The sequence below is a fragment of the Populus trichocarpa genome, chromosome 1, assembly GCF_000002775.5.
Source record: "Populus trichocarpa isolate Nisqually-1 chromosome 1, P.trichocarpa_v4.1, whole genome shotgun sequence".
Taxonomy (NCBI): Eukaryota; Viridiplantae; Streptophyta; class Magnoliopsida; order Malpighiales; family Salicaceae; genus Populus; species Populus trichocarpa.
In genome coordinates, this window is record NC_037285.2 from 1900948 (window position 1) to 1915962 (window position 15015).

General features: G+C 35.9%; 3 protein-coding genes across 3 annotated transcripts; all 3 read right to left on the reverse strand.

Annotated features, from left to right (window-relative positions):
- Positions 1-979: 979 nt before the first annotated feature.
- Positions 980-2770, reverse strand: LOC7496002 (probable (S)-N-methylcoclaurine 3'-hydroxylase isozyme 2). Its single transcript, XM_052453312.1, has 2 exons — positions 1818-2770; positions 980-1685 (listed from the first exon to the last, which is right to left on the reverse strand). Exons 1-2 carry the CDS (start codon positions 2721-2723, stop codon positions 1080-1082), a joined length of 1512 nt encoding a protein of 503 aa, XP_052309272.1. The 5' UTR covers positions 2724-2770; the 3' UTR covers positions 980-1079.
- A 4026-nt stretch (positions 2771-6796) lies between these two features.
- LOC7476857 (ubiquitin-40S ribosomal protein S27a) lies at positions 6797-7459 on the reverse strand. Its single transcript, XM_002297716.4, has one exon. The coding sequence runs from the start codon at positions 7393-7395 to the stop codon at positions 6925-6927; it is 471 nt and encodes a 156-aa protein (XP_002297752.1). The 5' UTR covers positions 7396-7459; the 3' UTR covers positions 6797-6924.
- A 1112-nt stretch (positions 7460-8571) lies between these two features.
- Positions 8572-12264, reverse strand: LOC7476856 (putative disease resistance protein RGA3). The gene has a single exon (XM_002297715.4). The coding sequence runs from the start codon at positions 12080-12082 to the stop codon at positions 8786-8788; it is 3297 nt and encodes a 1098-aa protein (XP_002297751.4). The 5' UTR covers positions 12083-12264; the 3' UTR covers positions 8572-8785.
- Between the last annotated feature and the right edge of the window lie 2751 nt (positions 12265-15015).

Here is a 15015-nt window from a genome sequence, read left to right on the forward strand (position 1 = left end):
CTTCTGTTGTCTCCTACGGTGTCGATCTACTTCCAGTTAGGTCAAAAGCGGCAGATGGTTGACCGTGGCGGAGGCTATGGTAGCATGGGTTGAGGTTGCTAACATCCACTGATCTGCTGCTGCTGGTGTGGACAATCTGTTGTGGAGGTGCTGTGGGAGTGTTGGATGTTGGTATGGACCTGTGGACTGATGTGATGGTCTTTTCGGTGGTGGATCTTGGCTGCTGCTATGATCGGTGTTGTTGTAGGTTGAGGGAGAGATTGGTTGAGGTGCCGTTGTTGGAATTTTTTTTTTATTATTGTTGTTGATGATGAACATTTTTTTTTTTTGCAGATCAAACTATAAATTCCACAAGCTCTAATAGATCGATTAATTGTGAGAACAATTAAAACCCAAAGCTCTGATATCAAATTTGATGCGGAACAATAAACAAAAAAAAATTAAAACATAAAAAGAAATAAGCTTTTAGAGAAAGAAGCTAAAAATTGAAAGCAAAGAAAGAAAAGAATGGGGATTGGAAATATGCAACTCTGTAATATTTTTAATTAATCATTAAAACTCTATAACATTTTAGAAAAGTAGAATATAAATACTAAAACCCTAACTAGAACAAGCGATTGAGCTTATGACCCACTAAATAAAATATCCAACAATAATTAAATCAAACCCAACAAATAAAGCTTAATTAATAAACCGCAACTAAAGTTCATATAAATTAAACTAAAACATAAGATAAAAGCTCAATTTCTTAATGGTTTGGACTATTCTCTATCATCTATGATCATACTGTAAATATGTTTCAGGTTTGGTGTCCCCACACCAATTATTGAGTGGCACCAGAACTTCTTCTGCAAATCGTCACCATCCACGTACCATATTGCAAGCAATTAGGCAAAATGGCAACATATTCCAATAATTTCACCCGTTAATGATGGACTTTGATAGAGGCATAAGAAAACAGGATACTTAAGAGGATATGTAAGTTCATAATACTGATAAAGCTGTTTATTAACGATACTATAAACAGTGATACGTGATAATAAAGAAGGCTGAGGAAGCTGCAAATCTGGATTCATCCCTCAATTTTTAATTTTTGGAATGAGAAGTAGAGGTTGTTTTTTCTGCAAACTGGTGTGGAACTTATCAGTCATGTCTATGTCTTTTGGATCATGTCCAGTAGGAAGTGACCAATCAAAGAAATGGAGCAATGAAGCAAGAACCAAGGGAACATGCTTGGTAGCCATGGGTTGACCAGGGCATGCTCTCCTTCCAGCACCAAATGGTATGAACTCAATATTGCTTCCTCTGAAATCCATATTCGAAGTCAAGAATCGCTCAGGTTTATAATCCAATGGATCTTTCCAACTCTTGGGGTCTCGTCCAATTGCATAAGCATTCACCAACACTTGAGAGTTCTTTGGAATGGTATAGCCCATCACTTTGCATGAGTTCACGGCACGGTGAGGAAGAAGAAGTGGTCCTGGAGGGTGCAATCTCATGCTTTCTTTGAGACAAGCATGAAGGAACTTTAGTCTAGGTAGATCAGATTCTTGTATAAGGTCCTGGTTGATTTCACTTGCTAGTTCCGCTTGAGCTTTTTTCATGCATTGTGGGTTCCTTAATAGTTCTGCCATTGCCCACTCAATTGCTGAGGTACTTGTGTCTGAACCAGCAACCAGGAGCTCCTGCAAATAAACCATAGAGCATATGATACTCAACTTGTGTGCCTGATCAATTCGTGGACATGGATATAAATACACACACACACACATATACATACAGAGAGAGAGAGAGAGAGAGAGAGAGAGAGATTAAACCAGAAGAAGGACATTGATATGCTCATTACTAGAACCGTTGCTGATCAGAGTATCAAGGAAATCCTCTTTGCCTGAAGCATTATCAGAACTCATCTTTCTTTCTCTTCTTTCTTCGATGATAGCTTCAAACATGGTACTGAACCTCAAATACAACTCCTTAGACTTCTTCCGTAGATTCTGCAGATCAAATGGTGCTAGAATAGGAAAAAGATCGGATATATTTGGAGCAGCCCCTACCTCGAAGATATTTCTTATAATTTCCGTCATCTCTCCCTCCATACTCTCTTGCTCCATACTTATAAGGTCACTTGAGATGAGAATATTAGTCAACATACTAAAAACAGCTGCAAATGCTACTTTCTTGATCTTCAACACCTTACCTTCCATTGTTCTGATAAATCTTACAGTGTCTGCCGCCTTTTTCTCTCGCAAACATGATTGGGACAATAGAGCTTTGTTTGAGAAAAGCTTGGATTGGCAAACAGTTCGCAAAAACTTAAATTCATTGTTGACTTCTCCAATCCATCCAAGGGACAAATTTTCAAGCTTTAACCACTTGGCTGGTATTACGTCAGGAACAAACCTACCGGACAAAAAGCGATCCTGAGTTTTTAGAATTTCGGTGGCAGCTTCTTGAGATGCGGCAAGAATAACAAGCTGGCTGCCAAGTCTAAGTGAGAAGAGTGGTCCGTAGGTTTTTGCTAGACTGGCTAGAGTAATATGAGGGCTATTTCCAATTTGTAGGGCATTGCCTAAGATTGGCCATGAATATGGCCCTGGTGGTAGTGGTGCAAATCTTGATGAATACAGTGTCTTGAGCTGCTTGGCAATGAGATAAATGAGAGGCAAGAGAAAGAGAATAGTAAAAAGAGTATTGGATGATATTTCTGTTACTATTGTTGCCATGTTTTGCCTAATTGCTTGCAATATGGTCTGCGAATGATCTCAATTATTTAACGTGGTGATTCGCAGAAGAAAAGCAGGTGCCACACAGCTGTCACTCAATAATTTAGCAAGAAATTAAAAGTATCGTTGCAGTGTTTGTGTCACATATAATTTAATGAAAGTTGGAGATCTGGTGAAAGAATCCTTATGGATTTCAATATGATTAAGTAATTGGTATTTTATTATAACATGTTTTTTAAATGTCATGTGGTGAATTTAGACAAAAAGAAGTTTCAAAACATCAGCTGACGTCGTGAAAACAATAATTTTAAGAAGGAGGTACGTAGCCATCAATCCATACACTAGGGATGTGAGAAATCTTGGGCAAATACACTCTTTCTTCAGCACAGGACGTCCACTGATACCAGGGGACGAAAGGGGGGGAGGGCAGCCCCTCTTCTGGCATGCAATGGAGGCTCGAGCATTCGGAGGTGTGCGAAGCCCCTTGCAGTCCAGAGATCTCAGAGCTTCAAGTTTCCGGATTTTAGGAGAGGTGAGACTTGAGGGCAGCAACGTTTCCTCAGGAAAGGATTCCATAGCATAGTTGCCTACAATTGTAGAAGCTACAAGACAAGGGAGTGATCGTAAATCGCAATGCATGAGGCCCACAATGAGATTCTCACAGCACCAGATCTCGAGTGATTGTGACTTCGAGGGCAAACCCCCATCTGGAAACGACTCCATTTCTGGACAATTTGACATTGTTAATTTCTCAAGCGATGGGAGGAGGGGGGCTGCATATGTTCAGGCAACAACTCTAGATTTATGCACTCTCGTAACTCAAGCTCTGTCAAATCTGGGGCTGGTAATCCTGTTGAAATGAAACTAATTTAATAATCTCCCGTATTGCCAAGTAATTGAGAGGAGTGAGATCATCAAGAACTCCTTCATGTGCAGGAAAAGTGACGTAGTACATGAATCAACGAGTTCAAGTTGAATAAAAAGTCTAGACGAGTCAAAAAAAGCTTTCTGACGAAATTGAACATAACTTTTCATGCAAATCATTACATTAGCTTTTAGTTGTGAAAATAGGAAGCAGTCATTTGAAAAGTTCATGATTTATCACCCTTCAAGCTAAAATTAGTATTACTCTTTAAGAATGAAATCCTCGAAAATTGGCTCCCTGATGATAATGATGCAGTTTCAAGCCCTGTCCAAAACCTTTCCTAGGAAAATTCTGTCGACAGCAACAATTTCTACTTTTCTGGTGTAGTTGAGGATCTGAACAAGCACTCCAGAAAGCGGGGATACAAATGGAAGGCAGCCTTGAAGCAAAGTATTTCCATAATCCATGGACTGTAATATCTGCTGTAGCAGCTGCTGTTCTTCTCATACTCGCTATCATACAAACAGTGTGTTCAATCATTCAAGTTGTTTGATTAAGCTATTTCAGTTGTATTCAGTGATCGCTTCCTCTTAAATTGCTATATATGTCCTTCTATAACTTATCAATATTTCCTCCCAGTCTAGCTTCCTCTGCTACATGCCCGACTGGGAATGTAGGCGTGACTGCTATTGCAACCGCGTTTCAAGCCAAGAGCATCAAGAAGATGGGCGATCAAATGCAATCAATATGTGATAATAAAATAACATTCAACAGAACTATCCATTGATCAAGTTGTTAGAATATTTTATAAAAAAATATATTTTTATTTATTAAACCAGTTTTGCTCAAATTATTAAATACATTTATTTTGCTTTAATGGGAAAATGGTAGCTTTTAAAAAATCATTAAATTGTTTTTGTAGTGCTAATAGTTTGATTGAACATCATTGCAAATTCACAAGTATCGCCGGGCAATCGTTTAAGTTTACAAGTCGACCCAAGAAATGAAGATTCTGACTGAAAATCATAATTATAAGACCTAGCCTAGCCTGCTCTATTATTCTGTCCGAGACGAGTCACTTAATTAACTCTTCTGGCAAATAGTTTTAATTTATTGAAAACAGTTTTAGTTGTTAGTCTTTGGGTGCAATAAATCCCAGTTTAAACTCGTCGACAGATCAAGATATAGTGTGGTTAATTTGTTTTTTCAGACCAGCCAAGTTGATGTCAGAAATTTTTTATTCCTTAGCAGCATCTTCTAAAGTTTAAGATTATATATATATAGTGGAGGGGCGGGGCTAGGAAATTTTTTAAGACAAGATCTTGAAAAAAATCTCCAGGAGGGCGAAATATAAATTTTAAATTGTTTAATTTTTTATTTTATATATAGTGTGGTTAATTTGTTTTTTCAGACCAGCCATGTGAGAAATTTTTTATTCCTTAGCAGCATCTTCTAAAGTTTAAGATTATATATATAGTGGAGGGGCGGGGCAAGGAAATTTTTTAAGACAAGATCTTGAAAAACAATCTCTAGGCAGGTGAAATATAAATTTTAAATTGTTTAATTTTTTATTTTATTTTTGTTGGGACAGGCCAGGCCTCCCTTGGCCGGCCCTGACCAACCAACAAATCTCAATTTGATTTACAATTAGTATAAATATAATTGCTAAACAATAAACATTTTAGTAGGTAATTAGTGGTAAAAGCTTGGGTTAAAGGATTTATTTTTTATGAAGGTTTATCTGTTTGTTAACTTCAAAATTTTTAAGAATTAGTTGAAATAAACACAAGCTATCCAAACACCTCACATTAATTAAAAAAAAAAAATTGTTAAACAAGGAGTGTATTAGGCAGTGCCTTTGTTAGGTTTGGGCAATCATTTGTATACAGCTCCTGAAGGAGAGAGAATTTCCATGGCTTCTTCATAGCAGTGCAACTTCCATAGAGCTCAGAACCCCAGTCACAACTTCAGAACCCCCATTAATTCAAATTAGACTTGTTCAGTTTTAACAAAAGTAGAACCGAGCTTAACAGAACCGAACCGAGCTCTTTCATTCAGTAAAGATTCAGTTCAGTTGGATTGGATAAACCAAACCGTTGCTCATCCCTACAAAAAGTTATATTTGCTCCATTGCGAACCAGGATCCCTTTAATCCGAAGGCAGAGGCTATGCAAGCCCTGCCTCTTGTCCGTGTAAAGAGTAACACAATGAAGAAACTGATCTAAATATTTTGTGTATCTACATTTAGCTAGCCAATATATCCATAATTCTTGAACCAAAAAGTAACACTGAGGAAACATATAACTATTCAAGGTATGTTTGATAGGACATGATCCTATTTAATGATAAGAAACACAACTAATCATAGTTTATCAATCATAAAACATTCAAAAGAAGAGGAACTATGCCCTCTTTTGGGCAATGCTGTTGTTCATGAAACCTATTAACTTCGTGTGAATTTATATGATGATACAATCATAACAGAATTGCGGCGAAATATATAAAATCAGACTCAAATTACATGGTGTATACCAGCAATGACTTGTCATTAGAAATCAGTTTAGATTAAATTAGGGTGCTGAGATTCCTACACTGCTAGAGTAACTAACACCAGCTGATGGGAAACTTTTAGAAGAGAAATCAGCAATGCATTTGCAAAAAAATCCAGAGGCATCGCCTTTGCACATAGCGTTTTCTGAAAGAACTTCTCAAAAATGTTCTACAGTTTTCATAAACCCAAAGGTAATGTTGGCAACCCTGCATTTCGTATACCAGTAACACCAGCTAGCTTATGGGAACATTAGAAGAGAAAATCAACAACGCCTTTGCAAAAACAAGGGCATTGCCTTTGAATTAACATAGTGTTTTCTGAAACAATTTTTCAAAACGGTTTCTGAAACAAGGAGATATCAGGAATCTAACATTTCTTGCGCTAAATTAACACCAGCATGTGAGAAACATTTTGAAAGCAACTCAATAACAGTCTATAAAGCGATTGACTTTACACCATGTTATCTTAATTTCAAGAACATAAACTACATATATAACAAAAACCAACATTAAAATAGATAATTGTGCATCGAAAGCATCAAACTTGATTCCTTAAACCATAAATTTCAACCAGTCACTACTGCCAAACTTGATCAAAATGAACGAAATCACATCACAAACATAGCACCAAAAGAAAACCCTCATCAAGCAAACATAATTAACCAACAAAAAGCTTATTGTTAATAACCATAAAGAATCCAACCAACAATCAATAAGCAGTCAAAACTCAAAAACCTAACAATAATCCTTTGAAAAACAACAGGGACCTGTCTAAAGGTGATTTAGTTAGTCACCACCAGCCTTCTGATAAACATAGGTGAGGCCACACTTACCACAATAATGCCTATCAAAATGATTAGCCATAAAAGTACCAGCCCCACATTCGGCATTTGGGCACTCTTTTCTCAGCCTCTGGACTTTGCCACTGTCGTCAACTTTATAGAACTGAAGAACAGCAAGCTTGACCTTCTTCTTCTTGTGCTTGATCTTCTTGGGCTTGGTGTAAGTCTTCTTCTTTCTCTTCTTGGCTCCACCCCTCAAGCGAAGCACCAAGTGGAGTGTGGATTCCTTCTGAATGTTGTAGTCTGCAAGTGTACGTCCATCTTCTAGTTGTTTTCCGGCGAAAATAAGACGTTGCTGGTCTGGTGGGATGCCTTCCTTGTCTTGGATTTTGGCTTTGACATTGTCGATTGTATCTGAAGATTCGACCTCGAGGGTTATGGTCTTCCCCGTCAAGGTCTTCACGAAGATCTGCATGTCTTCTGGTTTCTTGCTTTCCTCTCTTTTTTGCGACGTAGCTGGTGCAGAGGAGCAGCGGGTAGTTTTTATATTAGGGTTTTGTTTATTGGCAGTGTACGAGTTTCTCCCTTGTTTTTCCACCTATTTACAATGAAATCCATAATCTGGAGCAGGCTTTTTGGTGGGCTGCATCAAGATTATCTTAGACCAATTTTATTTTTATTCTTTTCAGCTGGCCTGGACCATATTTATATATGAAGAATGAATACATATAGTCTAAACTATAGTTGTTATCTGATCTAGAAATTGTTCTATAAAATTTCTGAGTCACTCGATCAATGCAGTCAATGATTTTTATGAGGTTAATATCCTTTTAAATTTAGCTTAAAAATCAGCATTGACAGACTTTAGATCACGTGTTTTCTAGATCAATCCATTGAATCGGATTTAAAAATTGAACCGGATTTAAAAATTATAGTTTAAACTTCTCAAAAGTTTTTAGCCCAGGTGTAGAGTGAAAAACCACTGGATCCATCCACTATGAGTATATGATAAAAGAATAAATACAATGATTTGTGTCTCAAGTTATTGTCCAAACTTAAAACCTATACCAGTTCGGCAAAGTACGAGAAAACCGTTGTCCTATGACCATGTACGATGATTTTTCATTATCAGAATACCAGAACTTGCTAGCAGAAGAGAAACCTCAAACTGTGGTGTACAAAGCCTTGCTCTATCTGTGATCAGAACACCAGGCGTGAGGCCTGCATCCTAAGCTAACTTGGACTTGGCTCCCTTGAGAAGGATTCCATGTAACCTTACATGCCACCTTACACTTGAATGAACCAAAGAAGACAAGACCTTCAATGGGGCTAGACCAAAAACAGGGCGAAGTTACCCTAACATGGAGTCCACGATCAGTGATTAGCTTCCTTTCTGGTTCTATGCTTTGTTATCTTGTTCGGACTCACCTGGGCTGCTTCTAACTCCAACACCATACGAGTCACAAACACCATAACCATACACTGCATTACAGAGAAAACCACTGACAATTTTCTTTCAAGTCACTGCTTTTGCTACAGCAATGAATGGACAATTCTACTGGTGCAAGTTAATTTAGCTGATAAAGGCACAAAAATGTGTATTAAAATTAAATTAGCAATGGTAAAATCATCATTTGACTTTTACAGAGCATTATAGAGTAATTTTTGGTGATCTAAACCACTCTTTATTAATTTAAGAATACTAAAATGGTTCACAGGAAAGGAGCAAGGAATATAAGCATGTGTTATACAAATCAAGATGAATAATAAAGTGCCAATAACTCTGAGAATTTAGCATATGTTCAAGAAAGAAGAAGAACAGGCAAACTAACAGGACAGGTTTTTCTCAATTCGAAGACATTGATTCAATAATTTCCGATCCACTTCTGAGCAACATGAGCTATCTTGGGCCAATCTTCACCACCTTGGCGACACCTTTCGTCTAACAACTCACAATCAAAGATTGACAATGAGGAAAGTGAGGCTGGCAACCCCAAAGTAGGCAAGGATGCAATCTTTGGGCAGGATTGTATACCCAAACTTTCAAGATTCAAGAGATCATGCAGACCCGAAGGAAGTGATTCAAGGTTTGCACATGCTGAAATTCGCAAACTCTTGAGTGAGCTCGGAAGCTTCTCTTCTGGAAAAGATACAAGTCTAGGGCAATTGAGAATGCTCAGATCTTGAAGAGATGATAGACTTTGTAGCCCATTTGGTAGATCCTTCAAATCATTGCACGCTCTTATTGAAAGATATTGCAGAGCGAGAGGAAACCCTTTTCCTGAAAATGACCTTAGTTTCGGACAAAACAAAATTTCTAAGCGTTGGAGGGAAGGAAGATCATGTAAGCCCAACTCCTCTTGCAATGTCCTCAGCCGATAGAAGTGCTTGATCCTGAGTTCTTTCAGTGAACTTAGTGCCTGGAAAAGGCCTTCAGGAAATACTTCTGTCCTCCGAAAGTTTGAAATTTTCAACGATGATAGAGAGGTGAGGAGTGGGACCGAACTCCATATTGTCTCATTACAATCGTCTAGCAACAGTTCACATAGAGCTGGAAATTTTGGAAGACTTGAAATATTGGGGCAGTTCAGAACAGCAAGCTCCTGGAGCTTCGGAAATTCGCCATGGTCAATCTCTTGCCATTCCTTCAAATTTCTCATGTCTTCAAGCTTTAGTTTCTCCAAGGAAGGAAACCCCTTAATCTTTCCCTCACCATAAAACTCACGGCCAATGTTTTCGACCTCACACATCATATATATGGAGAGAGATTTGAGAGAAGGTAGTTGCCCGAGAGGTGGCAGGGTTTTGCAGTAGTTACAGTGAAAGAATTCGATCTTTTCTAAGTGGGATAACGAAGAATATCCCATCCAATTTGGAAACTTCGCACCAGGATACACGTCAATCCTTAATTCTCTAAGGTTAGTATGTGGTTCTAGACATTCAAGCAACTCATCATCAATTCCATCTGGTCGACATCTGCCCCATCTTAACACCAGCTCGTTTATATATTGCTTCTTCTTTAAGTTGGCTTCCTTTGCTTCTGTGATGTTAGGAACATCTCCAACCGTATCAATACAAAGCGTTGCTCGAAGCTCGTTCATGTTCTTCAACTCGCCAATGCCACACCCAATCCCTTTTCCAGCAACAATTCTGTGTAGCCTTTGCAAAGAAGTTAGTTTTCCAATGTCAGGAGGCATGGATATGAGCTGCCCGCATCCAGTCAAATTAAGATGGCGTAGATTCACCAAATGATTTGTGTCTCCAGGCAAAGCATGGAGATTCTTGCAATTGATAAGAACCAGAGTCTGCAGATTGTAGAGGCTGCAAATTGATTCAGGTAGCACCCTGATGGAAGTGTGAGAGAGATCAAGAAACCTGATATGCCTCAAATTTCCCATTAAATCTGGCAGCTCCTTTATAGCAGAATAACACAGGTCTAGTGACCGTAAGCATCTCAAAGAGAGTATCAAATCATGAGGGACCTTCGCACGAGGCTCCCTGCAAAGCAAAAGCATCGTTCGTAAGCTTTTTGATGTACGGAACGCCTCAAACGGAACTGATTCCGATTTGTTAACCAACACAGATGAATGCCGAACTTTTTCTCCAATGTCTTGCAATTTTTTGACATCCAATGTGAAGCATGATTCCCCAGCTACAAACTGTGCCAGGTCATGAATCAAGTCATGCATAACAAACTTCGAGGGATTGGTTTTGGATCGTTGAAAAAATGACCTCAACAATAAATCGTGAAAATAGCCAGATGCAACATCTTCCAAGCATCTCCTTCCCTTGGAAATAACAAAACCCTCTGCCATCCATAGCAAGACTAGCTTCTCCTCATCAAAATTGTGATCTTTTGGAAATATGGAGCAGTATATGAAACACTGCTTCAGATGTGCCGGAAGATGATTGTAGCTTAGCCTCAGAGCCGGCAGAATTTCATTCTCCTCCACTTCCAAGTCCCATAGATCGCTTTTCAAGATCATTTCCCATTCATAAACTTCAGTTATCGAGTGTAGGAGTCCCCCAAGTGTCTTTGCTGCCAGAGGCAAACCTCCACATTTCTTCAAAATTTCCTTGCCAATTGGTACCAAGTTTTGATGTGCATCTTCATTCCCATCTATAAATGCCCTCTGTTTGAACAACAACCAGCAATCATTTTCAGATAAACCTTCCAAACGGAAAGGTGGAAATGTGCCCGTGATTGATGCAACCTTTTCACTTCGGGTAGTTACAATGATTTTACTTCCAGATGCTCCAGCTCTGAAAGGAAGGCGAACCACATCCCAGTCACTTTTCTTCTCATGCCACACATCATCAAGCACAAGCAAGAACCTTTTCCCCCTCAACTTCTCCTGGAGACTTGTTTGTAGGATATTAAAATCCATGAGATCGATATTCAAATGCATGAGATCACAACTTTCCCTTATAACAGACTTCAAGATCGATTTTGTCAGCCTTTGAGCATTGAAGTCATCAGAGACACAAACCCACATCTTCAAATCGAAATGGACAGTTTCATCATTGAACACAAGCTGAGCGAGAGTTGTCTTTCCCAGGCCTCCCATGCCCACGATGGGAAGAACCCCAACATCATTTCCACAATAGTCATCAGACACTAACAAATTTACAATCTCCTTCTTATCCTCCTTCCTACCAAAAACACAGGATTCGTCGATTAAGGAGCTAGTTTGCAACCTCTCCCTGTCCCTCGTTTCGATCCATGTTGCTCCAGCTCCCTCTCTCAAACCAAGCTCGTCCCTTTCTTTAGCTATTTCATCTAGCCTCTCATTGATTTCCTTTATCTTAGGAGCTAACCCAAGTTTAAAGAGAAAATCTTTAGATAGAGAGATCAAGCTGCTAGCCTTTTTCTCTTGGTTAAACCGAAAAGCTTCAGTTGCAACCTCATCTAGCACATCGTCTGCATCATAAGCGACTTCTTTGAGGTCACTTAGCCAAAGCTTCACTGCCATGTCATTTATTTGCCTTGCCTCAGCATCATTAAGCACAGCTTGAATTTTCGCAAGAGTTCTTGTTAGTTTCTTGAGATCCTTGTCGATGCCAATCCGTGCACCAAATTCTCTCAAGATAGGTGAAGCTAAGTTTTCAAGAGCTACCTGCAGTGTGGCAGACAGAAAAGCCTGTCCAATGACTGTAGCCATTTCTTCTTCAAAAAAGAAAAAAAAAAAGTAAATTTCAAGCAGAAAGAAAACCGGTGAGCAGAGGCTCAGAGCTATGAGATCCCCAAAAAAAAAAAAAATTGTGAAATGGGGTGTGATTTGTGGTCAGATTAGGTTGATTGAAATCATGGAACCAAGGAGGAAAAGAGGAGGAAATGAGTCTAAAAGTCTTTTATCATGGCGGAACCAACGAGGAAAAGAGGAGGAATGAGTTTAACTGCGTTTGTTCATAGTTTTTTTTTTTAAAATAACCGAAAGTAAATTCTGAAAAAATAAATTAATTTTTAATATATGATAGCGTAATAAAAAATAAATTAGAAAACACTTTTCAGGTTATGTTATAAAAAAAAGCTGGAAAATAACTTATTAATATTTTATTTTTTTCAAGTTTATTAAAATAATGAAGAACAAATCTTACAAATTAAAAAGTTGAATAAGAATAAAATTGAAAAAAATATATAATTTCATAAATTATCTTAAATAAAATAAATAATAATTAAAATAATAGAGATAAAATCTAAAAAATAAAAAAAATGAAATATGAAGAAATTAAAATAAGAATAATTAACATTTCATAAATTATTTCAAATAAAATAAGTAATAATAAAAAGAATAAAGATCAAATTTGATAAATAAAAACTTTCAATAAAAAAATGATAAGGGAAAAGCAAATAACAATTATAAAAATGAGGACCAAAGTTAATATAAAAATTAAATTTTAAGAGATGAAATTAAAAAATAAATATTCAAAACAAAATATATATAGCAATCAAAAGTTTGAGAACCAAATTTGATATAATCAGCAAATAATATGACATTTCTAAATTTTTCATAATTTCCGGAAAGTGTTTTCCGCTTAAATTTTTCAGGAAAACACTTTCCTGACAATCAAGCCAAATTTTTTTTTGACTGGAAAATGTTTTTTGTTAACTAACTTTTCTAATAATAAACAAACACAGGAAAAAACACATTAATTTTAAATTTTAAGAATCTTTACTTGGTACGAGAGGATGAAAGGACACATCTCTGGTGTACCAGTTACTGTGTCCATACTGCTGAAAGCATATAAGTAGTAGGCCAACTCCAAGATGAGGTGCTCTCCTATTCTGACTTCCCCAAAGCCTCCGGTAGCACTTGAAAAGCGTGGTACAATTATGAAAACAAACTATATTTAAGTTATGTTTATTTTTTAAAAAATAATTTTTGAAAAATTACTTTTTAAATTTTCATGTGTTTGTTTATTATTAAAAAAATTAATTAACAAAAAACACTTTCCAATTAAAGGAAAATTTAGCTTGGTTTCCAGGAAAATGTTTTCCTGGAAAATTTGGACGGAAAACACTTTCCGGAAGTTGTGAAAAATTTAGAAATGTCATATTATTTGCTGATTATATCAAATTTGGTCCTCAAACTTTTGATTGCTATATATATTTTGTTTTGAATATTTATTTTTCAATTTCATCTCTTAAAATTTAATTTTTATATTAACTTTGATCCTCAGTTTTATAATTGTTATTTGCTTTTTCCTTATCATTTTTTTATTGAATTTTTTTATCTATCAAATTTGGTCCTCATTCTTTTAATTGTTACTTATTTTATTTGAAATAATTTATGAAATGTTAATTATTATTATTTTAATTTCTTCATCTTTCATTTTTATTTTATTTTTTAGATTTGATTTCTATTATTTTGATTATTATTTATTTTATTTGAGATAATTTATGAAATTATATTTTTTTCAATTTTATTCTCATTCAACTTTTTAATTTGTAAGATTTATTTCTCATTATTTTAATAAACTTGAGAAAAATAAAACATTAATAAGTTATTTTCCAGCTAATTTTTCATAACATAACCAAACACTGGAAAATGTTTTCCAACTTATTTTTCATTACACTACCAAACATCAGAAAATAATTCACTTTTCAAAAGAAAACTACTTTCCAGTAAACAAACGGGCCTTAAGTTTTTCAGGGGTGTTTTATATTTAAAATTGTGTTTATAAGTGTCAAAAATATATTTATCTTGAAAAAAATATTAAATTAATAATTTTAAATAATTTTAATATTAAATTTTTTAAAAAACAACTTTATATATATTTTTTAAAAATATAATTTTAATAACCAATTGATTCAATTTCCGTTTCTGCTGGACAAGAAATGAAGAACATAAACAATACAAGGAACAAGGGAATACCAGACAATATCTGCTTTCGCGCCATGACAATCTCCACTCTTTCAGTAATAGACCCCAGTCAACTCTCTCACTTGGGAGTTGACTTACTCAGAAAAGGTCATGGAGCAGTTTTATAACTATAGCTTTAATAAACATTCTCAAATTTTAGAGATTAATCGTCCTTGAGTTTTTTTAAAAAAAATATTAAGCATCATTAAAAAAAAAGAAGAAGAAGAAACTAAACTTGTAAACATCAGGCTAATATTTGAAATGCCTCATTGGAGTCCTTTTTCCTTCATAAAATCAGTGGATGGAAACTTTAGAAATTAAAAATTATATATTTAAAAAAAAAACTGAAAAGGGTGTTGAACTACACGTCATATTATCGACGTCATATTATCGACAAGAACAATAAACTCATTATCAGGCCCTTAAAAAAAATAATTTTTTAAAATTACAGCTTAACTAGTTAAATTTTAGATTTGCTCTCTAAATATCATCGGTTCAAATCTTACAAATCTTAAGGCTACTGAAAATTTACATGGTTATTAATTTTAGAGCTCGTGAAATTAGTTAAGATGCATGCAAACTAATCTAGATATTTATATTAATAAAAAAAATAAACTAATGTTCGAGGATAAAGTAATATTGCAATATATCATTTTGACTTTTTAAAATTGATAAGAGATAGGACGGGTTTTTAATTTCCTTTTTGTATACTAATATTATATCGACGCTTT

Excerpts from the sequence above, each read along its gene's own strand:
- LOC7496002 (XM_052453312.1), bottom strand. The coding sequence starts at position 2,723 with ATGGCAACAATAGTAACAGAAATATCATCCAATACTCTTTTTACTATT. Across the intron at positions 1,686-1,817 it reads ATATCAATGTCCTTCTTCTG|GAGCTCCTGGTTGCTGGTTC; the intron begins GTTTAATCTCTC and ends GTTTATTTGCAG.
- LOC7476856 (XM_002297715.4), bottom strand. The coding sequence starts at position 12,082 with ATGGCTACAGTCATTGGACAGGCTTTTCTGTCTGCCACACTGCAGGTA.
- LOC7476857 (XM_002297716.4), bottom strand. The coding sequence starts at position 7,395 with ATGCAGATCTTCGTGAAGACCTTGACGGGGAAGACCATAACCCTCGAG.